Source organism: Geosmithia morbida (assembly GCF_012550715.1).
Source record: "Geosmithia morbida isolate 1262 chromosome Unknown scaffold_4, whole genome shotgun sequence".
Taxonomy (NCBI): Eukaryota; Fungi; Ascomycota; class Sordariomycetes; order Hypocreales; family Bionectriaceae; genus Geosmithia; species Geosmithia morbida.
Window position 1 is genome coordinate 466,272 of NW_023336191.1, and position 24,335 is coordinate 490,606.

The 24,335-nt window shown below is 58.6% G+C and overlaps 7 protein-coding genes across 7 annotated transcripts; 2 read left to right on the forward strand and 5 right to left on the reverse strand.

The window, feature by feature from the left end:
• Positions 1–1,304: 1,304 nt before the first annotated feature.
• GMORB2_5628 (Magnesium-transporting ATPase (P-type)) lies at positions 1,305–5,932 on the forward strand (the record flags this gene model as incomplete). The annotated part of the gene is made up of 2 exons (XM_035467598.1): positions 1,305–5,092; positions 5,335–5,932. 2 exons carry the CDS (start codon positions 1,305–1,307, stop codon positions 5,930–5,932), a joined length of 4,386 nt encoding a protein of 1,461 aa, XP_035322564.1.
• Positions 5,933–6,402: 470 nt separating this feature from the next.
• On the reverse strand, positions 6,403–8,471 carry GMORB2_5629 (Major Facilitator Superfamily; the record flags this gene model as incomplete). The annotated part of the gene is made up of 4 exons (XM_035467599.1): positions 6,403–7,610; positions 7,676–7,784; positions 7,829–8,092; positions 8,247–8,471. The coding sequence occupies 4 exons, from the start codon at positions 8,469–8,471 to the stop codon at positions 6,403–6,405; spliced, it is 1,806 nt and encodes a 601-aa protein (XP_035322565.1).
• A 1,468-nt stretch (positions 8,472–9,939) lies between these two features.
• GMORB2_5630 (CUE domain) lies at positions 9,940–13,060 on the reverse strand (the record flags this gene model as incomplete). Its single annotated transcript, XM_035467600.1, has 4 exons — positions 9,940–11,363; positions 11,429–11,891; positions 11,982–12,604; positions 12,757–13,060. 4 exons carry the CDS (start codon positions 13,058–13,060, stop codon positions 9,940–9,942), a joined length of 2,814 nt encoding a protein of 937 aa, XP_035322566.1.
• Positions 13,061–14,414: 1,354 nt separating this feature from the next.
• On the forward strand, positions 14,415–15,695 carry GMORB2_5631 (uncharacterized protein; the record flags this gene model as incomplete). Its single annotated transcript, XM_035467601.1, has 1 exon — positions 14,415–15,695. The coding sequence occupies one exon, from the start codon at positions 14,415–14,417 to the stop codon at positions 15,693–15,695; it is 1,281 nt and encodes a 426-aa protein (XP_035322567.1).
• Positions 15,696–16,204: 509 nt separating this feature from the next.
• Positions 16,205–18,238, reverse strand: GMORB2_5632 (Oxoglutarate and iron-dependent oxygenase degradation C-term; the record flags this gene model as incomplete). The annotated part of the gene is made up of 2 exons (XM_035467602.1): positions 16,205–18,051; positions 18,181–18,238. The coding sequence occupies 2 exons, from the start codon at positions 18,236–18,238 to the stop codon at positions 16,205–16,207; spliced, it is 1,905 nt and encodes a 634-aa protein (XP_035322568.1).
• A 1,370-nt stretch (positions 18,239–19,608) lies between these two features.
• On the reverse strand, positions 19,609–20,193 carry GMORB2_5633 (CFEM domain; the record flags this gene model as incomplete). Its single annotated transcript, XM_035467603.1, has 2 exons — positions 19,609–19,959; positions 20,101–20,193. The coding sequence occupies 2 exons, from the start codon at positions 20,191–20,193 to the stop codon at positions 19,609–19,611; spliced, it is 444 nt and encodes a 147-aa protein (XP_035322569.1).
• Positions 20,194–21,888: 1,695 nt separating this feature from the next.
• On the reverse strand, positions 21,889–23,538 carry GMORB2_5634 (uncharacterized protein; the record flags this gene model as incomplete). The annotated part of the gene is made up of 3 exons (XM_035467604.1): positions 21,889–22,022; positions 22,223–23,124; positions 23,306–23,538. 3 exons carry the CDS (start codon positions 23,536–23,538, stop codon positions 21,889–21,891), a joined length of 1,269 nt encoding a protein of 422 aa, XP_035322570.1.
• Positions 23,539–24,335: the final 797 nt, after the last annotated feature.

The following is a 24,335-nucleotide window of genomic DNA, read 5'->3' on the forward strand; positions in this document are numbered from 1 at the left end:
CGGCCTATGAACCACCACCCACTCGCCATGCCGCCGCCATGGATTGGGAGGGGCGGCAGGGGACCTGGACAGCTAGCTTATATGCTCGTATATGTACGGATACGGAGTGTTATTATTGAATTATTATTCATTACAATTGATTATATCAATACAGATAGATTGCATTATTACTCGTACTGTACATGTATAATGTACATGTACGGAGTACGCACTCGTCCGATTGATACGGCAGAATAGTCTACTACGAATAGTAGTATGAGCCTACTACGCATGATCATTCACATCTTATTATTGCTGTCCAATGTTTCGAAGAATATCAAGCTACGAGACATTCATCTGACAGCAAAGGCTTACAATAACCTGTACATTCCCCGCTTTCGGTCCATCGTCTGATTATATGTACTCGTACCCGTACGGAGTGCAGAACAATCGAGCAAAGCGACCTACCTGTACGAGTAAATGCATAGATTCTCTTCCGCAGGCCGGACTGTCCTCGTATCATTGTATCCCAGTGCGCTATAGGCTGCAACCTGCTACAGTTTTCTACCCACCCATACTACTACGGCCTACATGTACATGTGATTGTTACTCCGTACATATACCCCCATATACATTGCGGAGTACACATCATAATAATACCCTGCCGTCACTGCTGCACCCGTACCAAGGATAATTACCTACAGGCTACCACTCGCTGACCAGTGACCTCGAATGACGCTAACCTGTCGAATACTCTATTTTCCGCATATCGCTAGCATTGCCGTCGACGCGCCTCTAGGCTCTTCACCCTCCAGGGCAGACTCCATCCCACTCCATCTCCTTTCTATCCCGCTTTTTGTTTCTTTCTTTGTCTGTATTCGATATTACCTTCGTTTGAACAACGTCGTCCCATCATTCGTCTTGGGCCCCTCAACGCATCCATCTCGTCTCTTCCCCGTCATTTCGACCATGACTACCTCGTAAGCTTCGATCCACCGTACCCCCCCCCCCCMCCYCCACGATTCGGTCGACTGGTGCTGCGACGCTACCGCCACCCACTCCTCGACCTTGCTGGTGTCCGTCCCACTGCGCATCTGCGACGTTGTCGATACCGCGATACAGGCGGGTGCGAGATAACATCTGTCGCCGTCAACCTCCTTTCCTCTCCCCCTCTCCCCTTCTCTCTCCTAGCCGCCCCCCCCTACCGGTCAACTCCCATCAACGCCTTTTACCGTTCCCGTCGTTCCTCCCCATGGGGAGCAGGTCCATATTCGCTCACTAGGCCGCGCCTGCCGAAAACCCCCAGCCCGGATTCCATCATCGCCATGGGGGTCACGGGGAAGCGCGCGAGCTTCGGCCCGGCACCGGCCGAGGGGCAGACATACTACTCTCGCCTCGTCCGTCGTACCGCCGCGCTCAAGGATGGCCTCATTCGCCGCGTCGTCGCCGTCCTCGTCTGGCTGTACCGGCACACAATCGTCCATCCGATGCTGCGACGGAAGCACGTCGCCGCCTCCAGCGATGGCCGCCGTATTCCCCTCAAGATCGAGCTCGACTCGCCCCTCCTCGACCCTCGCCGCGGGCATTCCTACGTGTCCAACGACATCCGCACCTCGCGTTACACCGTCTGGGACTTCGTCCCAAAACAAATCTTCTTCCAGTTCTCCCGCGTCGGCAACTTTTACTTTCTCTGCGTCGGCATCCCTCAGACCATCCCCGGCCTGTCCACCACCGGATCCTACACCACCATCCTCCCCCTCATGTTCTTCGTCATCGCCACCATCATCAAAGAGGGCTACGACGACTGGAAGCGGAAGCGCCTGGATATAATCGAGAACGCCAACTTTGCCACGGTTCTGGGCAGGGACGGCAGATGCGCGATCGAGCAGGAGTCCCTCGTGACCCGGCTCAATCCCTTCCGACCCAGGAACGAGACGAAGCCTTGGCCCGCCCCGGATGAGGAGTACCAGGGCGTTCGCTGGGTCCCCGTCAGGTGGGGCGACATCAGGGTCGGCGACGTCCTTCGTCTGTGCCGCGACGAGCCCGTCCCCGCCGACATGGTGCTGCTGCACAGCGATGGCGAGAACGGCCTGGCCTATATAGAGACCATGGCCCTCGACGGCGAGACGAACCTCAAGAGCAAGCAGGTATGCCCCGCCCTGCAGGGCTGCGACACGATAGCCGGCATTGCTCAGTGCGGCGCAGAGCTCGTCGTCGAGGACCCCAATCCCGACCTGTACAGCTTCAACGGCCGCGTATCCGTCCGGGGCGAGGCCATGCCCCTCACCGTCAACGAGGTCCTCTACCGTGGCAGTGTCCTCCGAAACACCGCCTGCGCCGTCGGCGTCGTCGTCAGCACGGGCGAGGAGACCAAGATCCGCAAGAATGCCAACCAGCACCCCAAGGCCAAGAAGCCCGCGCTCGAAAAGGTCAACAACAAGATCGTCGTCACCCTCGCCATCTACGTCGTCATCCTCTCCGTGGGTGTGTCCATGGGCTACATCGAGTGGAAGGGGGAGTATGAGAGGCATGCCTGGTACCTGAAGCACGCCTCCGTCCCCTTTCACGAGATCATCATCGCCTTCATCATCATGTTCAACAACGTGGTCCCGCTGTCCCTGTACGTCACTCTCGAGATCGTCAAGATCGGCCAGCTTCTCATGATGAACTCCGACATCCACATGTACGACGACGAGTCCGATACGCCCGCGCGGTGCAACACCAACACCATCCTCGAAAACCTGGGCCAGATCGGCTACATCTTCTCCGACAAGACGGGGACCTTGACGGACAATGTCATGAAATTTCGCAAAGTCAGCGTCGCCGGGACCGTCTGGCTCCACGAGATGGACCTCGAAGCTGCCGACGAAGATGGCGGGAACGCGTCGTCGTCCACCCTGGGCGAGAACAGCGACTCGTCTTCCAGCATCCACAAGCCGCAGCCCCTCGCATTCGTCGTCCCCGAAGCCAAGACCGTGCCGGTCGCCGAGACGCCCGTCAGCCCATCCAGGCCGTCGATGGGGAGGCGGTCGGTATCGGCGAGCAGGAGGTCCTCGTCGCACTGGCAATCTACCGGGCGGCCCGACCATGTGCAGCCGGAAGTCAACACCAACGACCTTTTGGAGTACGTCAGGCTTCGGCCGCATTCGTCCTTCTCTCGGAAGGCGAGGGAGTACATGCTTGCCATGGCCCTGTGCCACACCTGCCTGCCGGAGATCCGCGATGGCAAGGTTGAATACCAGGCCTCGTCCCCGGATGAGCTCGCCCTGGTCAAGGCCGCCAAGGAGCTGGGCTACGCCGTCCTCCGGCGAAGCGCCCGGTCCATCACTCTGAGGCTGGACCGAGACGATGGCCAGGCAGAGGAGCAGACGTTTCAGGTCCTCGACGTCATCGAATTCAGCAGCGCGCGCAAGAGGATGTCCGTCGTCGTCCGCTACCCGGACGGGCGCATCTCCGTCATCTGCAAGGGTGCCGACTCGGCCATCCTCCCGCGCCTGAAGATGTCCTCGCTGGCCAAGCAGAAGGCCACCGAGGCTCGCCAGAGCGCGGATCTGGAGCACGAGAGGCTGCGCTACGGCGAACGCCAAGATCTGCGACGCAGCCTCGACAGCCGCAGCAGCCTGGCCATTCGCCGCCACCCGCGCATATCGATGGAGCTGAGGCAGTCCGACGCCCCCAGGAGCAGCTCGTTCGAGGCGTCCAGGCTGCTGAGGCCTTCGCAGGACCTCCCGAGGTCGAGCGTGGGAGCTAGGGGCCCGTCGCTTGACGGTCGTCGGGGCCAGGGCCCGTACCTCTCGCCTGCTGCGCGCACTCCCGTCCCGGTACCCGAGCGGTTCGCCTTCCTCGAAGACCGCACCTTCATCAGCGACTCGGACGTCTTCGCCAGGTGCTTCCAGCACCTGGAGGAGTTCGCGTCGGAGGGTCTGCGAACGCTCCTCTACGCACAGCGGTTCGTCCCCGAGGCCGACTACCAGTCGTGGAAGAAGACGTACGACGAGGCCACGACGTCGCTGGTGGATCGGGAGCAGCGCATCGAGGAGGCCGGCGACCTGATCGAGCAGTCGTTTGACCTGGTCGGGGCGACCGCCATCGAGGACAAGCTGCAGAAGGGGGTTCCGGAGACGGTGGACCGGCTCCGCAAGGCCAACATCAAGATGTGGATGCTGACGGGTGACAAGCGCGAGACGGCCATCAACATCGCGCACTCCGCGCGCATCTGCCGCCCCGGGTCCGACCTGTACATCCTGGACTCGACCAAGGGCGCGCTGGACTCGCAGCTTGCGACGCTGGCCGAGGACCTGCAGGTGGGCCCGATGCACAGCGTGGTGGTGGTCGACGGCGCGACGCTGGCGGCGGTGGAGGGGTCGCCGGAGCTGTCGGCGCAGTTCTTCGACGCCATGGTGCAGATCGACTCGGTCATCTGCTGCCGCGCGTCGCCGGCGCAGAAGGCGCTCCTGGTCCGGGAGGTGCGGTCGCGCATCCGCTCGCTGGGCGGCGGCCGGAAGCGCGGCCTGACGCTGTCGATAGGCGACGGCGCCAACGACCTGGCCATGATCCAGGCGAGCCACGTGGGCGTGGGCATCTCCGGGAAGGAGGGCCTCCAGGCGGCGCGCGTGGCCGACTACTCGATCGCACAGTTCCGCTTCCTGCAGCGGCTCCTCCTCGTGCACGGCAGGTGGAACTACGTCCGCACGGCAAAATTCATCCTGTGCACGTTCTGGAAGGAGATGTTCTTCTACCTCCCCACGGCGTGCTACCAGCGCTACAACGGCTACACCGGTACGTCGCTGTACGAGGCGACGAGCCTGACCGTGTTCAACACCCTCTTCACCAGCCTGTGCACCATCTGCATGGGTATCTGGGAGCAGGACCTGCAGGCCGAGACGCTGCTGGCCGTGCCCGAGCTGTACGCCTACGGCCAGCGCAACCGGGGGCTCAACCTGTGGAACTACACGCGGTGGATGTTCCACGCGGCCTGCCAGGGCGTCCTGGTGTGGTACGGCGTGTGGGCCGGGTACGGGTACTTCGTCCCGAGTAATGGGGACCCGGGCCTCTATGCGCTAGGCCAGCTCACGTTTTCTGTCGGGATCCTGTGGATCAACTGGAAGTTGTTGTATGTTTTTTTTTCTTGCCCCCCCCCCCCCCCCCCCCCCCCCTCTCTCCCTCTCACTTCTATCCAACGGCTACACACACACCCGCACACACGCCGAGATAGTTGAAAACTGACAAAGAACAGCATCTTTGAAACCCNTCCCCCCCCCCCCCCCCCCCCCTCTCTCTCCCTCTCACTTCTATCCAACGGCTACACACACACCCGCACACACGCCGAGATAGTTGAAAACTGACAAAGAACAGCATCTTTGAAACCCACCACAAGACAGGCATCGTCATGTTCTCCTTCTTCCTCACGACAATAGGCTGGTGGGCGTGGAGCGCCTTCCTCGACGGCGTCTTCGCCGCCTCCCCCTCGGGACCGTACGCCATCCGCGGTACCTTTACCACCAAGTACGGTCGCAACGCCACGTGGTGGGCCACCTTGTTCGTCGTGCTAGCACTGCTGGGCATGATGGACATCCTGCTCAAGGTCGTCCGGCGCAACGTCAGCGTCCTGGGCAGGGCGGCCAGGCGCTGGAGGGAGCGTTCCCGTCCTTCACCCTCACAGCCGTGGTGGAGGTCTGCCGGTGGCGAGCCATCGGGTACCGGCAAGGGCAGCAATCTTGAGGATGACGTTGATGAGGAAGGGGAGGAGAAGACGGTGGATGTGTTGAATATCGAGATTTGGCAGGAGTTGGAGCAGGATCCAACCATTTTCGAAAACCTCAAGAGGATGGCTAGGGATGGAGATGGGGAAGATGATGATGATGAGCACGAGGATGGTCTGGATGTGGATACGGAGAAGAAGAGTTGGATATCTGTGCAGTTGGCCAGGTTTAATGGTAAGATGCGAAGGTGAATACAGCTCATCTCTTTTCCCAAGACATGTTTGATTCTTTCTTTTTTTGCATATGGCTGTGTGTTTTTGTTTTTCTATCGTACACACACACACACATATATATATATATATTCCCCTTATAGACTCGGATTACTGGCATGGAGTATTGTGAAGCATGGAGAGAAGACGATGGGAGCATTATAAGGGGGGGGGAATCATAATACCATGGGGCACATGAAGAACACGATTGGGATACATGAAGGAAAGATGCTAAACATGTTAAACATGCAGAATATACGATGCATACTGATTGATAATACGCATGGTCAACAAAGATAGAGTGGATGGATGTATATATACTTGATACGGGCGAATAGCCGGCAAATATAACCTCCCCTCCTCCAAGTTCAAAACGGCCGAGTAGATATCAGATGGTCTTGTGGGACGTGACCCGAGACGAGATAAGCATCCGAGCATGTTCAAGGGCGTCATCACTTGGCAACCTGCTTCGCATGCCCAGGATGATGCCGAGCACCGTCCTCGACATCACCAGCAGTAGTGAGCATCTCAGGCGGTGTCGACGCCGCGGCGGCAGGAGGAGGAGGCTTGCCGATTATCTCCAAGGTCGGGAAGGCGACGGGCACGAGGCACAGCGACACCAGCCCGAGGGCGAAGTTGACCCAGGAGGCGGCACGGATGCCGTCGAGGGTGGTGGATTCCCAGGGTCGGAGGCCGCCGGCGTGCTCGACGGGGAGGCCCCTGCCGCTGGCCATGACGGCGGTCTGGGCGGCGGTGCTGATGGCCAGGCCTATGGCGCGGCCCAGCTGGCCGGCGGCGTTGATGAGGGCGCCCCCGACGGCCTGGTCCTCGGACGGCAGGGCCCTGGAGGTGAAGAGGGTGAGGGACGGCCAGGCGGTGTCTGCGCCCACGACGGCGAGGAGCATGGCGGGCAGCCCGCGGGCGAAGTAGTTTGCGTCGCCGGGGATGGGGGCCGCGTAGAGGAGGTTGCAGACGGAGACGGCGAGGTTGCCGGTTCCGAGTATGAGGGCGGTGGGGACGCGGTGCATGAGCTGGGAGACGATGACGGCGATGACGGCGCCTCCGACGCCCGTGGGGATGAAGCGCAGCATGGTCTGGATGGGAGACAGGCCCTGGTAGTCCTGGAAGAAGTAGGTGGCGAAGACGAGGTAGTTGTTGAAGGAGGCGAAGCAGAGGCACATGATCGCCATGACGGCGGCGAAGCGCGCGCTGCGGAACATGGACACCTTGACCAGCGGCCTGCGGCTGGTCGGGTCCACGGCGTTGCGCCTCTCCAGACGGTGCTGCCACGCCACGAAGACGGCCAGGATGAGCACGGACACGACGATGAGCACGGGGATCCACGGCCGCGACCAGCCCACCACGTTGCCCTCCGTCAGGGAGAACAGCAGGAGGAGCAGCCCCACCGTCACCAGAACCGCGCCGATCCAGTCCACCGATGCGGACGCCGTCTTCTTCTCCCTGCCTGCCGCGGTGGGCGGCGATGTCTCTGGCGGTGGCGGCGACGGCGACGGCGACGACGGGATCACGAAGAAGCCCGCCGCTGCTATGCACCCGCCCATTATGGCGCTGGCGCCGAACACCCACTTCCAGTTGGCGTACTGCGCTATGAATCCGGATACGATGTTGCCCAGGACGCTTCCTAGGGGAGCACCGGCCGCTGTCGACGGAGGTCAGAAGGGGGGAGGGAGATCCATGAAGGGGAGGGAGGAGAAGTCTCTATACCATATGTGCTGAAAGCATAGTTCTTGGCCCGACCAGGCGGGAAGGTGACGCCTAGGATACCGATCGCGGTAGGGACATTGGCAGCGGCGCCCTTTTTGTCGTCGTCAGGCTTTCCGTCAGACTGAGTTGGGAGGGGGGGGGGGAGCAAATTACCAATCCATGAAGACCACGAAACAAGTCAAAGGCAATCTCATTCGGAACAAAAGCATTCGCAATGGAAACGACAGTGACCCAGAACGACCCGGCAATAAAGATGAGCCTCTTGCCGTAGATGTCGGCTATGCGACCCCATACGAGGAGGAAGCATCCAAAGGCCAGGGCGTACGACGAGACCACCCATTGCTGTCGGCTGTCGGGTATGTCCAGGTCTCTACCTATGGTTGGTAGGATTATGACGACGGATTGAAGGGAGAGGGTCTAGGTTGTTGAGGTCAGCATACATGTATATATATATATATATATATGTTCTCCTTCGAGTTCATCTCATATATTCCAACCCCTCATACAAGAAAGGAAAAGAAAAGAAGATGATGGAGACAGTGCGTGGAAGAGGAGACGGGAGAGGACGCACGTTGAGCAATGCTGCCCCCGTAACAGTCGCTACGAGTGCGATGCATCGTGCCTTGGAGAATGGCAAGGGAGGTTGAGGGTCGTCGTCCTTGTCGTCGGACGTGGTAGATGCATTGTCCCTTCTGCCTCCGTCTGCTGCTGATGTTTCCTTTCCTGTCGTTGCCGAATCTGTCACGTGATTATTGGTGGTGGATGGGACGACAGCCGGGTCCGATGTCGGGTTCATCCCAGGTCTGGTAGCTTTGTCATCATGTGTAGTCATCTTTCACACTCGCTCTCACTCACACTCACACACACACACACACTCTCTCTCTCTCAGTATATCAAAAGGAAATAGTTCAGACTCATCCAGTCGACAGAAGAGTTACGTTGAACTCTCGAAACGAAAAGAAGAATTGAAGGGATTGAAAAAAAAAAAAGAAAAAGAAAAAGAAAAAGAAAAAACGACGGATTCAAGGGGATGGCGTGCCCATGGAAAACGGAGGTGGGGACTTTTGTCGACGCGGCCTGCTTACTACAGTCTTAGTACTCCGTACTGATTGTTTTTTTCCGTGGTGTCTCCATCCGGTAACTATCGCCGGCGAGTCTCTCTCTCTGTCTGTCTCCTTTCTACCTGTACGAATATGGAGCATAGGGATGGAGGGGAGTATCGATGATACCCTTACCCAGATGGCTCGACTTGACAGTTGCTTTTGAGTTACCGAACCTGTCGGAAGTATTCCATCCATACTCCTCCCACTCCATCCTACACATCACATCACCTTCCCTACATACCAACACACACAAGCATTGCAAAGAGCATGATTCCATTCATAATACAAACAAAGTTCCCTTTCCCTTCCCGCCCATTCCTTTTTTTTCTTGCTCCTCATTGTGTCTTTTAATCTGCGCCTGTGTTTCTCAAAAAAAGAGAAACACACAGAAAAGTTTGAACCCTTTGAAACATATTTTTTTTTAAAAAAAACACCTTCCGTCCTTTTCATTTCTTTTCCTTCTTCTTTCCGAACCAAAAGATATTCCACAAACAGAGAGAGAGAGAGAAAGAAAGAAAGAAACAAATGCCCATGTCGTAATGTGTGTCTTCATTTCCCCCAATGCTCTTTTTTTTCCCCCAAATCTTCCCATTCCGGTTTTCCAGTTTTGAACGAAACCACCTTCACCCCCCCTCTTTTCACCAATTCCCAGCCATCAAAAAAAACAGGTTGTATCATGGACGGAAAAGGAAAAGAAGACAAGATGGGAGAGATTCAAAGAGGAGAAAAAAATAGAAGAAGCGGATTAAAAAAAAGTGAACCCATAAGAAAACAAAAACTGAAGGAAAAAAAAAAAAGTAAGAGTATGCATGTGTGAGGCGCTGACAGAGGATGGAGGGGATGGAGGGGGGAAAGGATAGACGAGCACGCAAAAAGGAAACATCGTACACAGAGACCCAGTAGCAGAGAGAGAGAGAGAGAGAGACATGTACCGGCTGCCCTTTGCCGCCAAAAATAAAATAATAAAAAAACACACACAAAGGTGCAAGAATCCGTATCTCTCTCCCGTACGCCGCTGCGCCTGCCCCAACTACCACTCAAGCGTCGTCATCTCTTCTTCCCTTCGTCTCCCTCATCCCAGCCCCTCGACATCATCATCTCTTCATCTCTCGAGACCCCCCATCTCACTGAGTGTGGCGATGGTGACCCGAGTCGATTAGTCTAGTGGTAGTTGCCACCCCAGCCGCCGCGCTGCTGCTGGCCCTGGCCCTGGCCCTGTCCGGCTCCGTAGTAGCCGCTGCCGAAGCCGCCCTGGCCGTATGAGCCGTAGGGGGTGCTGCCGTGCTGCGTCGCACCGCCTGCCGCACCGCCCATCCCGTAGGCGCTGCTGCCGTGCAGACCGTGGCCCTGGAGGTGGTTAGGGTATCCGCCGTAGCCCCCCGCGCCCATCTGCGTCTGGGGAGGGGGGAGGCCGCTCTGGCCGGCCGGGGTGCTGTTTGTAGCCGCGGCCGATCCGGGGCGGGCGCCGCCGATCGACGGAGAGGGGCCCGAGGCGCCCTTGGAGTCGCCGAACGGTTTGAGGTCGTCACCCGAGGCACCGGCGTTGCCCGGCTGAGCCTGGCTGTTGAATCCCTGGCCCGGCGACTGGAACGACGAGGTGCCGCGTGAGAAGCTCTCGTTGACGCTGCCGAAGCTGCTGGCGCCGCCGAGACCGGGAGCACCGCCAGCCTGCGTGGCGCCGGCGCCGGCGCCGGCGCGGCCGTACTCGCCGAGGCCGGAGCTGATGCCGCTCTCGCGGTGCAGAGACGACTGGCCGAACGACGCGGGCGAGCTGGCGTGGTCAAAAGGCGCGCTGGGGGACATGCCGTAGGGCTGCCCATACATGCCGCCCTTGCTGTACGGGTTGAAGCCGGCCTGGCCGTAGCCAGAGTAGTACTGGTGGTAGTACGGGTTGCTAAAGTATGGGTGGTTGTAGCCGGGGTACTGGTGCGCGTGCGACTGGGGCTGCGCGCCGGGAGCGCCGGCCGGCTGCTGGGCCTGCTGCTGGGCCTGCTGCTGGGCCTGCTGGGCCGTGGGGTTGGGCGTCGTGTGCCCGCTGTTCTGGGCGTCGCTGTTGGCGCCGCCGAAGCGCGGCTGGCTGTGCATGCCGCTCTGCGGGTACTGGCTGAGGTTGTCGGCCTGGGCCGACGCGCCGTACGCGCCAAAGGGACGCTGTTGTCCGGGGACACTCTCCTGCTGGCCCACACCACCCTGCTGCTGGGAAAATTGCTGGTTGTAGTAGGCGTAGGGATTGCGGTCCTGCTGGTTCGCCGTGTAGTACGGAGAGTACTCGCTGGGAGCCGAGCTGAGACCGACCGAGGGGGGCTGCGACGTCTGCGCGCCAAACGAGTCCAGCGGGGGCTGCGCGGCCGGGGCGTTCTGCTGGGCAAAGTGGTCGAGAGCCTTCTGGGCTCCATCCGGGGCAGCGGGCTGACCGAAGCGGCCGTACTGCTGGCTCTGGGCAGCGGCGGGATGACCAGCACCTGTAGCCGATTCTGTGTCAGCTGTGAAGGTGTAGGGGAGATAACATGCCTCTGCAGTCGTCGTCGTCGTCGTCGTCGTCACCGGAGCAGGATACAATACATACCATACTGAGCACTGGGACCCTGGGGGACTGCAGCGGGGGTGAAATTAGCTCGGGCTGCCGAGGAGGAGCCGCTATCCAACTGACCAGCAGCACTGGGGGTCCTCTGCAAAGCATCGGGGGCCGGGCCAGGCTGGGACATGGGAGGGAGAGCGGCGCGAGGCTGCGACACGGGCGACTCGACGGGTGGCTGAGCACGGGTCTCGGCCTCCTCACGTTCGCCATCAACGTCGTCGTCGCCGCCTCCGAGGTTGAAGGCACCAAACTGGACAGCGGCGCGGTCAACCTCCCTGTTGCCAGGCATGCGGACAGCCTCCTCCTGGTCGAGAACGCGCCTCTGGTGCGTGGGGGTACGCACGGCGCGGTCGTTGGTGGCCTTGATAGCCGAAGCGGCGTAGCCGCTCGACTGGCGCTGAGGCTGGTGCTGCTGCTGGGCAGCCGAGAGGGGTGTGGCGGTGGTACTCTGTCGCGGATCCCATGAATCAGCGGTGGTGCTTGCAGCAGTGTGCGTGGTAGGAGGCTCGGAGACGTCAATGACCTGATCGAGATTCTTCTTGGTGAGGTCGTCGTGGGAGGTAGTAGCAGGAGCTTCGGGTTCGGCGGCGCTGGTCGTGGTCGCCGGGACAGCCTCCTGTGAGACAGGAGTCTTCTCCTCGGCGGGCGCGGGAGCGGGTTCGGGCTGGGTCTCGGTCTCGATGGGCGCAGCCTCGGCAGCAGCAGAGACGGCGGGGACAGCGGGGACAGCGGGCTGGGGTTCGGTAGGTTCAGCAGGAGCAGGAGCAGGAGCTTCCTGGGGGGGCTGAGGCTTGGGGGCAGGCTTGGTCGACTGTCGGAGCATGCTGGCCCACGTCTTGGCCACAGGGGCGGCGGCGGGCTTGGGGGAGTCGGCAACAGGGGCAGGGGAGGGGGCGGCAACGACGGCGTTCACTTCGCCATCATCCGCCTTGGGCTTCTCAGTCGACCAGGCAGATGACTCCTCGGTGGGTACGGACAGCGGTTGATTCTCCTTGCCGGTACGTGTTCCATTGGTGGTAGCAGGCTGAGCAGGGCGTCCACCCCGACCACCGCGTCCTACACGGTCGGTAGCCCTGCCACCACGACCACCACGGCCGCCTTCTGAGACGACACGACCACCACGGGCGAGCCTGGAGCTGGGGGCAGCCGACGAATCGTTGTTGGCGGTGGTGGTGGCAGGTGCAGTGGTGATGTCCTTGGCCTTGGGCTTCTTGGTCTTGGAGACCTCGCCCCACTGAGAGATGTTGCCTGGGCGAGACGGGGGTCCGTTAGTACTATTGATACGATCCAGAGGGGAGAGGGGGGGCAGGCCGCAAAAATCATCAATTGCGCAGCCCATGAGCACCCGGTGGTGTACCATGTTGCGCAAAGCAAGATAGGGCCTGATGGGGTTCGCTTACCCTCGGCGATGCGAGTCACGGCTTCATTCTCGTCGCCGTTGGTCTCCTGGAGAGCAAACAGCACGTCGACCTCGGACCAGTCTGGGAACATTTCGCGGATGACACCCGTCTTGTCACCGTATAGCTTTCGGAGCTCGCTCACGTCGCCCTCATCATCGAAAGCCGAGTTGGGACCGTCGGCCGATTTGGCTTCAGGCTTGTCGCCATTGGTCCTCCGACCACCGCGGCCTGCAAAGCCTCCTCGTCCACCTCGACCAGAGCCTCTGCCGCGCGAAGCGGACGGCCGGGAAGCAACCTCGGACATGGCGAGGGTGGCTTTGACGTGGCTATGTGCTGAAGATGGAGGTGGGGGGGGGGGATATGTGTTGTTTAAACCGTCAGCTGTCCTCTTTGCAGAGCGACAAGCAGATGGTTTGCTAGGGCAACGCTGCCAGGCCCGTCGGTCGCGGTGCCTTTTTTTTTTCTTTTCGGAAAATCCACTTGGTGGGCAAAAAAAAAAAAGAAAAGAAGAGGAAGAGGGAGAATCGGAGGCCGATTGCGGGCGGAGAGAGCAGAGTTGCGGAGGAGACTCGGATGAAGAAAGGTGATGGATTGAAGGCGATGGGCAAAGTAAGAGAAGAGAGGAAAAAAGAGGGCGTCGAGGGAGAATGTGCCCAGAATTGTGGAAGCAGAGGAGGCGATTGCGAGAAGGTGAGAATTGCCTGGTGCAGAGCAGAGTTTTGACAATTATTAGCGGCTGGTGACGGCCCTTGGGGCCTGGACAAGACACTGAGATGCGCTGCCCTGCCAGGAGGGCCAGAGTGACCAGCTGCTTGTCAGTGTGGCTCCAGCTTTCTGGGGCTGACTTTTTAGTGTTCTAGCCCCTGTGACCAGCCCTCTGTACTCTGTACGGGTACGAGCATCTGGAGCAAGGCTTCCAAGCTCCCCCCATAATACGTCCTAGCCTCTCTGGAGTCGTTGGTGTGTGCGTGATGTGGTTGTGGCTGGGCCCTGGGGCCCGGGGACGAGTACCTCGAGTTTACTACCTGGAGTCCCACTGACCTGGACACCATCGCCCCACACTGATTGGAGAGCTACAGTGGATGTGCTGGCACTGTAGCAGTACAGGCGCTAAGCATCGAGGAGACGCACGCACCCAGCAGATTCATCAAGAAGTTGCTTTTTTTTCTCCTCTACTCCGTGCCTCTACCACCAGTACTTGTAGTGAAGCTTCCCTTGCTTCTGCTGCAGTCTCCTCAGCTCTTTGGGCAGTGGGCGGCACAGAGAAACTGGTGCCAGGTACCGAGTGCGGCTGTGAGTCGAGTTGCATATTGTTGCACACGCACAGATGCCACCAGATACCGCTACAGCAATGCATTGCCTATGGGTCATAGCCTAATATAGCAGACGCAAACACCGGGGGGGGGGGGGGGGGGGGGGGGGGGGGGGGGCGCGAGGTACGTACCTCCAGACCTCGGAAGGAGGAGTGGTTCGACTGGCAAATGACACCACGATGATGGTGATGGTGATGTCCGTAGGCACAGGCACAATCATCACCGTTGCCCCACCCAAAATTTACTGAACCATCTTGAAACACACCTGCCATCAACATTCTCATATTCCAATCTGATCTGGCCCGACCCTAGACAAGACGAGCTCCCCCCCTAGCGCCCGCTGATATGCGCTCAACAAAGGCAACCCGGTCTCTGAAGAATCTCTTCGCTGGGTACCACGAGCCGGCCCCTCTGTCCAGGAAGAAGACCCAGGCCCTCCTCGACGGACTCAAATCCTCCTTCCGAGACCAGCTTGACCGCGAGTATGGCCGTCTACCCAGCAGCGGCAGCAGCGGCAGCGGCAGCGGCAGCAACAACGCCAACCCGGCGCGACACCCATCATCGTCATCGTCCAGCCCTCACAGCAACACCCGTCAATCCGCCGCCAACCAGCACCTCAAGGCCCTCCTCTCCAACCCTCTCTTCAGCTACGAGAAGGAGCCGACTTCGAGTCGGCCGTCGCCTGCGCCCACCCTCAGGCGAGATCCCATGGACGTGTTTGACCACGCCGTGTCGCGTGGCATGATGACGCTCAAGGCCGCGGCGGGATGTCTAGTCGCCAAGCAGCAGCAGATACAGCTGGCCTCGTCATCGGACAGCAGCGGTAACGCCTCCACTGCTGCCGCCGCTACAGCCTACTACGATGCTGGTCTCCGCGTCGTCCGGTGGCTTCGCTCCTCCCGCCCCGACAGCGACATGGACTTCCTAGACAACAAGCCCTTTGTGCGGGCCCTGGTCCCCTTCCTCGTAGCCGGCGGTCTGGACCACGTGGCGTGGGAATGGGTGGCGCGCAACGCCGACGAGTCCTCATCCGCGGCGGACGAGCATGTGCAGCACCAGAGGGCGTCGTTCCTGCTCGCCGAGCTCGTCCGCGTCAAGAGCCAGCCACAGAACGGCAACCTGGACGAGGCCATAGCTACCATCATCCAGGCCGGGTCGGCCTTTGGCTCCAACCCGCGCCTATCCAACATGCTGCTCGCCCCCTGGCGCTCCGTCTCCTGGCTGTCCACTGTCGAGTCCTATCGCAGGACAGCCCCCTCGGAGGGCCTGTTCGACGCGCATGTCGAGACGGCAGCCCGCCTCCCGACGTCGCTCGACGTCGAGAAGGCACACCTGCACCTGTACCACCCTACCCGCCCGGACCATACGCCTGCATTGCGCCTGTTCGAGGACACGGCCAAGGTGAAGAAGCTGCTGCAGGGCTTCACGCCGGCCAGCAGCAAGCACGGCGGCGCCGCTGCAAAGTCGGGCAACATGGGTCTGCTGCAGTGGACTGCCGTCCTGGGCCACGATACTGTCAACTTCCTCACCAGATCTGGGAGGAGTCAGGAGGCTGAGCATGTGACCGGTCTGCTCCAGTATGAGCTTGCCTCCCTGTTTGTCCAGGGGCTCAAGCCCGCGTCGTGAGACTCTCGTTTCCCCGCCTACGCACACACACACTCACTCCTACTTCATCCTTGGTGCTGACAGGCGTCATTTCCTCTCCTGTCCTCATACTCATGCATAATATGGCGGTCAGTCCGGGGAACTACCACCCACGAGGTCATGGCTACAGGCCCAGCTTCGAAGAGAGTCAAAAGAGTCTGGTGGGATCTCGGCTCAAAGCCAAACGCAATCCCTCTCACTCTTACAAGACCACTGCGGTACACCAATTCACATCACAGAACGTCCCACCCTCATCACAGGGACGTCATGTTTCCGCCAATTCCCGCTCCCCGGGACCCTTTTCTATTCCCCCTTCGATGATGTACCGAACACTTGCACTGGTATTATATAGACAATACTGGTAGCGAAAATGAGAGAGAGGAAAGAAGAAGAAGAAGCAGAAGAAGAAAAAAACATATACTTGCTGGTACCGAAATAAATGAGTAAAAATTTGAAGAAAAGCACCGTCCGTACACATGTATACTTTTGATTTAGTCCGACTCGCTCTCATCAGAAAACAACTCCTCGTCCCCGACATCATCGGAGTCTCCGGTCACTGCCCCAGACGGCCCACCGTTCTGATCGCCATCATCGGCGGCCTGCTCAACCTCGAAGGCACCGGAGATGTCCCATCTGTCACCCTTGGCGCGCTTGCTGACGTACTTGACGAACCTGAGGGCACCGCTGTCCCTCAGGACGATGGACATTGTGTTCCAGGCGGGGCTCTGGAAGAAGAGGATGTTGTCGTCGTCGTCGGCCCCGGCGTTGTACACGGCGGCATCCTCGTCCTCGTCGTCGGCGGCAGCCATGTAGACCTCGTGGCCGCCGACATCCTCCTCCTCCTTCCGCCTCTGCCTCTCTTCGGCCCTCCTCTGCTTCTGCCCCCCCTCCTCCTCCTCCAGCTCGTCAATGGTCCAGCCATCGGTGGGGGTGATGCAGAGGTTCAGCTCGAGACGGGGCTTCCCCTCGTGGCCCGTGGCCAGGGTGTAGTCCTTGCCCGGACGGAAACGGCGAGCCATGACGTCGTGACCCTCCACCTTGCACCCCGTCGCCATCTGCAGCCACGTGCGGAACTGCCTGCTGGGGAGGAGGTTGTCGAGCAGGTCGGTGAGGGGGTTCTCGTCCCGGGACGTGCGCAGGCCGTCGGGCCCGCCGGGCCGCTGGTACAGGTACCTGTGCTTGTGGGGGGGCTTGGCGACACGCCAGGGCGAGCCGGCCTCTATGGCGGGGGTCTCGAGGTCGGGGCCGCGGCGGGCGTCGTCCTCGGCGGCGGTGACGTAGTCGCGCAGCCTCTGCGAGAAACTCTCGGACAGCAGGTCGGGCAGGGTGATGCTCGAGTCCTCCTCGAACAGGGCGTTGACCTGCTCTAGGGTGTCCGGGGTGAGGAAGGTGGGGGCCATGTACTTGAGGAGGAACTCGATGTCCGCCTCGTCGAACTCGACCTCGTCGTCGGCCTTGGCGCCGTCGACGACGGGCACCACGAGCGGCTGCGGGGCGTCGTACTGCGCCGGGTTGCCCTGCAGCTGCATGAGGGAGCTGTTCCTGAGGTTGGCCTCCTCCTCGCCGGGGATGTAGCCCTCCTCTCCCTCCTGGGGGATGTGGAACCACCCGGAGATGGCCATGCGGATGCGACCGCCCTGCTTGCCGAGCTCCTCCTCGGTCCGGGCGTGGTAGACCTCCTCGACATCGTGGAAGCTCTCGCCCGGCTGGACGGCGAAGAAGCTCAGCTGGTTCCAGGCCGGGGGGATGACCTTGCACGGGTCGGGCAGCGGCGTCCTGGCCACCTTTCCGTCGGCGGCGCCCTCGATCTCCTGTACGGGGAACAGGCGCAGCGCGCCGCCCCACTCGGGCTGCCAGGGCGTGTCCGGGTCCGTCAGGTAGAGGATGTAGCTGACGCGCCGGGAGCCGATGACGTCGTCGTGGCACAGGAGGAAGCACCCGGGGGTGTACACGTTGATGGCCATGTCGGTCTTGCGCCCGCTGAGGGGACCGCAGCCGGTCACGCCGGATACGTACTCGCGGAACGAGGCCGAGTACACGGCGTCGCGGAGCCGCAGGAGCGACGGCAGCTTGGCCAGGGACTCGTCGTCCAGGCCGTCCAGGTTGGCCAGGTCGCCCGACTGGTGGATCTTGTAGATGTCCGTCTCCTTGGGCGTGAACACGACGTTCGTCCGGATCTCGTCGCGCACCGACCGGAGAAGCGCGTCGTCCACCAGCGACTCGATCACGGCGTGCTTGTACGGCGCCGAGCTGGCGTACTCGTCCCTGTAGCGCTTGTGGACCGCCTCGTCGAACAGGCCCTCTCTGAATCGGCTGTGGGCTTCCTCGGTTGATAGTTCTGGTTCGCGATAGCGATACAATCTGTCAGACTTTTAACCCTCTTCTCTTCTCCTTTCTTCTCTTCTGTTCCTTCTTGCTGTTATATCAACATTGCTAGGTGATATTAGGAGTCGACAGCGATACTCACCGGTCTTTGGCCTCTTCATGCGCCCGCCTGCGCCATTGGGCTCTGCCTTGCGCTTCATGGCGTCCATATGGTATGTATAACGGCGGAATGGAAGGAATAGGGAATTGCAGTAAGAGGAGGAGGATGCAGAGGAGGGGGTAGCGGTGGAGGTGAGTTTGTGCGCGTGTGTGTGGAAAATGGTACGAGGGTTTCCACAAACGAAAAAAAAAAAAAAAAAAAAAAAAAAAACCTATTATATGGATTGCATGTATACGAGTATTAAAGGAAGTATCAGTACTCTGACCGATGATGTCGTGGGGGAGTGCTTTTTTGAAATAATAATAATAATAATTAATTAATAATTGGGTCACTAACCTCTACAATCAAAACCGTGGGGGGGGGGGGGGGGGGGGGGGGTTGGTTAACCGATTCAGCTTTGATGACGGGCGCTTGATGTAGTAACATGGAAGAACCATCCAGTCAATCCATATACAATTGCGAATTGCGCATATCTCTTGTAGGATCAGACGGTGGTTATTGTATCGATGTGCATGGGACGTGGGATAAACACATGCCTCATTCCCACCAAGCGCCACATCACGTCATTCGTTCGAGCCGCTGAATCACGGGTAGACGCCCATCAAGTGGGATTCAATAGAAAGACTGTCCGTTTCAACATCAGAACGTGTGCGAAGCTGCCATGAGACGACGCATCGTTCTGGTTCTTTGAAAATGACAGACGGAGAAAATGCTTCTCCGGCCCCGGACTGCGAGACAGGCAGAAGAGAAACGTCATAATGCAGGGCAAGACGGTAGAAGATGGACAAGACGTCGACTTGAATTTTTTTTTTTTTAAAAAAAAAAAACACAGGGTAGGCAGCGATAGTCGACATCACAGAGACATAAAATAGATGTAGGAGATGTAGCAGTCACGAAGCTGAACAGAAGCTCTGTGTGAATTCCGTGCTGAAGAGCATCAGGTTCTATCGAAATGGGCAGCTACTCATACTGCCAGACGGACCGGGCCATAGGAGGGGCGCCACCCCGGGCATACAATGCGACACAGAGGCCGTCCTTTTTTTTTTTTTTTTTTTCAAAAGCCATCGTCTATATAGCCTGCGTACAGTGGTGAAGCCAGCAGGTAGCGGTTTCGGGCCCAAGACACAAAAAGCAGGTGAGTTGGCAAGAAGAAGGAAGAAGAGGGGGGGGGGAGTAGAGACCAATCTGTGCGCGGTCAAAGTCTATGTGCGATCCAGCTCTGTAATGTGCGATCCGATCCAGAACAGTATAATGATATAATGTGTCCTGATTGTTCGTTTATAGCCAATATCCATCACCTTCACCTCTTTCTCATTACGATCGTTATATGTTTTTTTTTCCCTTTTTTTGTTTCTTTTTTGTTCTGTCTCCTTTCTTCATCTGTGACGTGGGTATGCATGGACCGTATGCCTAGATGGCGAGCATGGCAGCAACAGCCGCAGCACCGATGACGCCGCCGCTCAGCAGTCGAGGAGCGGCGCTGTCGTCGTCGTCGTCGGTGGCGCTGGTGCTGGGCGCGGTGATGGTGGATGTGGCAGTCGAGTTCTTGCAGACGACCGACTCGGGCAGATCGGTGCCGACGGAGGAGCAGAGGTCGGAGGCGACCGAGATGGCCTTGTCGCGATCCGACACGGAGCAGGCGTCGGCCAGGCAGCATGCGATGCCGTTGACGAAGTCATCTTTGCCGCAGATGCAGCCGAGGTCGAGGGCCGAGCAGCCGGGGACCTTGCCGCCAGTAGTGTATTCGGATGCGCAGGGTTTCTAGGCACCAGACGGTCAGTTTTTTTTTCCCGGGGGTCTCTCAGTCTTGTCTTTGTTTCCGTATCCTCATCTACGCCTTCACCCCCTCGCTCTCGGAATCTCACGAGTCAGGTAGGAAGAGAAAGGGAGGGTGGGACATACAGCGCAACTCGGAAGGTCGCTGAGAGAACTGAGTTGAGCGACGGCAACGCCGGCAGCGGCGGCCAAGGAGAGGAAGAGCGAGGATGACTTCATCGTTTCTTTCTTTCTTCTTCTTTTTCCCCTCTTTCTCTCTCTTCTTTGGTTATCGTCGTGTTTCTGCGGTGACTGTGAAGCTGTGCAGGAGCTGATGTGAGAGGCGGAGAGGGTTGAGAGGGAGAGAGACGGAGGAGAGAGGGAAGGGGAGAAGCAGGAGGGCTGGTCTGCTGGTGGGACCCTCGTAGTATTATTATTATCAACTATCCGTACTCGTATTAACATTGACTAGCAGTAGTCAGTCGAATGACAATACACACCCCCGTATCCGTACCAACAATGGCAAACTGCGTCACAAATCACCGCCACGGGATACGAGCGTCGAGCACACATTGACGGTCGATCCTAGTCAGGGCCCCGGCCCCCCCCCGGGGCCAGAGCTAGCTGACAGCTGAGGAAGCATAAGCCAACACAGACCAGACCCTAGAAGAGACCTTCTTCAACCTATGGGGCCTCCCCGATATTCCCCCAATATCCGTGCTCGTACTTTTTATCCATACTATCACTTCCCTCTTCCTCTTCCTCACACCATCATCCAACATGACTGCACCAATGTACGCATATCCGCTTGCCAGGTATCTACTGCACAGCCGCTTTCGGTCACCTGCTTTCGGGGTTTCTATATATATTCCATTCTCATATGTCAGAGGCCTCCCCCGTGGAAGGTGTACCTGTACGGAGGCGGTTTATATGTATTTTTATATATATGTATATATATTTATATGTATATATAAAAGACTGCATGATTGATTCACAATGATGCGATGGACGTGACTTTATATAATTGGCGCGATCATCGATACACTTTTTTTTCCTTTTTTTTTTTTTCCTTTTTTTTACCTCTCCATCCCCTCTCCTCCTCTTTTCTTCAATCCTGATGACGGATCATAACTGAGTGATGCGGTTGATGGCTGTTGCGTCGATCGAGTCTCGCCGCTTCCGTAGAAGGCACAGCCACCCTGTACGGAAATCCTCGGACAGCACACACATAACCATAATTCTTGTCCATAATTAGAAAAAGATGTCCTTCTTGTCCTTTTTTAGGGGGTCACATCCCTTGCCCTTGCAAAAGTTGGGGGACACTTTGCCCCCCCCCTCCCCCCACCACCATCTCTCTCTCCATCAAAGACTCTGTCGCAAGGTACGTTTCAGCTATCCAATCCAGCTCTACTACAGCCCAATCAATAATCTGGGGCTTCCTCGTCCTCTCCGCTTTTGCCTCTCTCTTCTCCCTCTCGGAGTCTCTACGGAGTAGCACACGCGATACGCGAGTTTTGTGACCAACTCACCAACCTAGTGAATGCCCGCCCTGCCCTTTTTCGCTTTTTTTTTTTTTTTTTTTTTTTTTTTTTTTAAAATCCTGGGCTGCGCCACGCATCACAGTCACATCGCGACCACCACTAACTACCACGAGTTGTTGAGCGCACTCTCTTGTCCCTTGGACACACATGAATGTCGATCACGCAGATTCCCCTGTTCTCTGAAACCGGCTTTTGAAGGAAGAGAGGGTATTCGGAACAGTGGCTCTAATTCGAGAAGAATCAATAGCATTTCGGGCCCGTGCAACGTTTGCGCGCGTGTGTGTGTGTGTGCGCATGCATGCATGTCTGTGCATGCTTGTGTGTTCGTGTGTGCGTTTTTCTCGTTCATCACCGTCTTCTTCTTCTGCTCCTTCCACGCGTATCCCAACCATGATCATACCCTTTTCCCCTGTGCCAGCATGTCCGATACCTTGGGGGGCAAGACGAGCGTACTCCGGTCGTTGCGCCGGTAAAAGTCCACCAGGGACACGGCCGTCCGCTCTGGTAGGTCCTCTTGTATGAAATGTCCTGATTCAGGAAATACCTGCAATGCGTATTTTCCTATTTCGGTCCACCATGTCAGCAACATCTCTCCCCTCCCCCCTCTTCTCCTTCTACTCTGCGCAGTGTAGTGAATTTCCCTCCCATGTTACAAACACACACACACACACTCCCTCTCTCTCTCTCTCTCTCTCTCACAAACCACCCCCCGACTGCTCGTCACTTACCCTGCATCTGCCCAATGGTCAGCTCCGTGTCGAGCCTGTCGGTCCCGGCAAGCAGCAGGAGCTTGCCACCGCGTGCCTCGAGGAATTTCTTGCTGAGCCCGACAAACCAGTTCTCCCAGAAGGGCTGCGTGGCGGCCAGATTCGTCCTCCACCTCCATGGTCGCCCGCTGACACCGCTGGCGTCGGCGCCGACGTCAGCGTCTGCCACGGCCTCGTCGCCGTCCCGATGCACGAGCAGTCCGGGCACAGAGGTGCGGGCCGACGCCGAGTTACGCAGCGTGCGTGTGCGCAGGTGCCACTCTATCCCGGACTGCAGGGATGCGAACCCGGCCGGCCGGGTGGAGAGGTAGGTGTGCATGCTCTGCAGGGCGTCCATGGCCGAGCCCTCGACGATGTCCAGGACCGCGTAGCCGAGCAGGCTGGCGCCCAGCCGGCCGGACCGGGCCAGGTCGACCACCACGGCGCCGCCGAGGGAGTGACCGACGAGTATGATGGGTGGGAGCTGGGGCCAGCCCATGCGCTCACGCGTGAGCTCGATGACCGAGAACAGGTCCGCCGAGAGCGTCTCGAGACGGAGGTCCAGCTGCTGGTCCTGGTCCTGCCCCGTCCCTCCTCCTCCTCCTCCTCCTCCTCCTCTTCCTGCCCCCTCCGGCGACATTGTCGACCCGTGACCCCGGCAGTCGAGGGATAGGACACCCGCCGAGGGAAGCCCCTTGCGTATCTCGGATCCGACGACGGCAAACGAGAGGCCGGAGGAGCCGCCGCCGTGGTGCATCACGAATAGAGGCCCCTTGTCGCCGGGCGACGTTAAGTACGCGTGGTACGTCACTTCTGGCTTGTCGGCCGGCTGGAGGTATAGTTCTCGCTCGAAATATGTCGTCCAGGGAATCTGCTCATATGTCCTCCCGCGTCCTGGCACACTGCCGTGAATCGCATCACGTACATCTTGTCAGTCTGCTTTGCTCTTCCGAATCTCCTCCTCCCCTCCCCCTCTATATATCCCGTGCTGTTACTGTTTTTTGTTTCCCCAGTAGGCCTGCGAAAAAGAACAAAAAGAGAGGGAAAAAATCAGATTCAGCATACCCTTGAGGTCGAGCAAATAGCTTCTGGTTCGGTGACGGGATCACGGTGCCAGTCGACGACATGGAAGATGCGGACGACGAGTCGTCGTCCGGATGTTCTGGCAGCTCAGGTAGTTCATCATCGTCGTCCTCTTCCACCTGCTCCTCGGGCGTCTCATCGAGAATCGTCGTGTTCGTCGCCTCGGCCGGAAGCCCGACCTTTGACCTCGCCCATGCTCTCTGGAGCTCACTCATGGCTGGACGGATATATGGCCGTCGCGGTGCCGCGCAAACCCTCCAACCCCAATCAAGAGCTGTCTGGTAATTCGTTCGTCGGGCGCGCTGACGATGGCGGGGCAACACGCGATCTACCCCTCACCTCTCTTTGGCACCCCACCCCTCCCACGGGTTCGACGAGGGCGGTATTGAGGAGAGGTAAGTGACGTGCCGTCTTGAGAGCTTGTTGCGCCTCAGCAGCTGAAGATGACGGCTTCGCGAGTCTCTGCTGTCGTTCAGGAAACGTCGGAGGCCGGTGATGAGGTAGGTGGCGTATTGTGGCACGACATTGACGGCCCAAAGCTTTAGGGTCTCCCCCCCCCCCCCATGCTGGAAGACTGTGCGTGCATCCGGCACTATTGCAGCAGTTCGCACTGTATGTCGGGTGGTTTCGTGGCGCGGTGTATACAGTGTGGATTTTGCTGAATCACGTATTGATAATAACCTCCTTCCCCCCCAAAAAGATTTCCGGGTTTGATAATCACGGCATGCTGATATATCGTCCGGTGGAGGGTGGTGGGAAAGCGACATTGTTATAAACGAACGAGGTAAGGAGACAAAGGACTGGCAATGTGTCTCTCCAAGCTCCCGATAAGATACCTGGGCAGCATGATCAAGAAAAGAAAGAGAAAACACGGCACACATCAACCGCCCCCTGCTATGTGCCACGGCTCGACGGGTTCCTTTTTTTTTTCCTCCCCTCTCTTTGTGTGTGGAGTGTGCTGTCAAACACACACGCAAAAGTCATTTCTCATTTACGTCCCGTTAGATGTGTC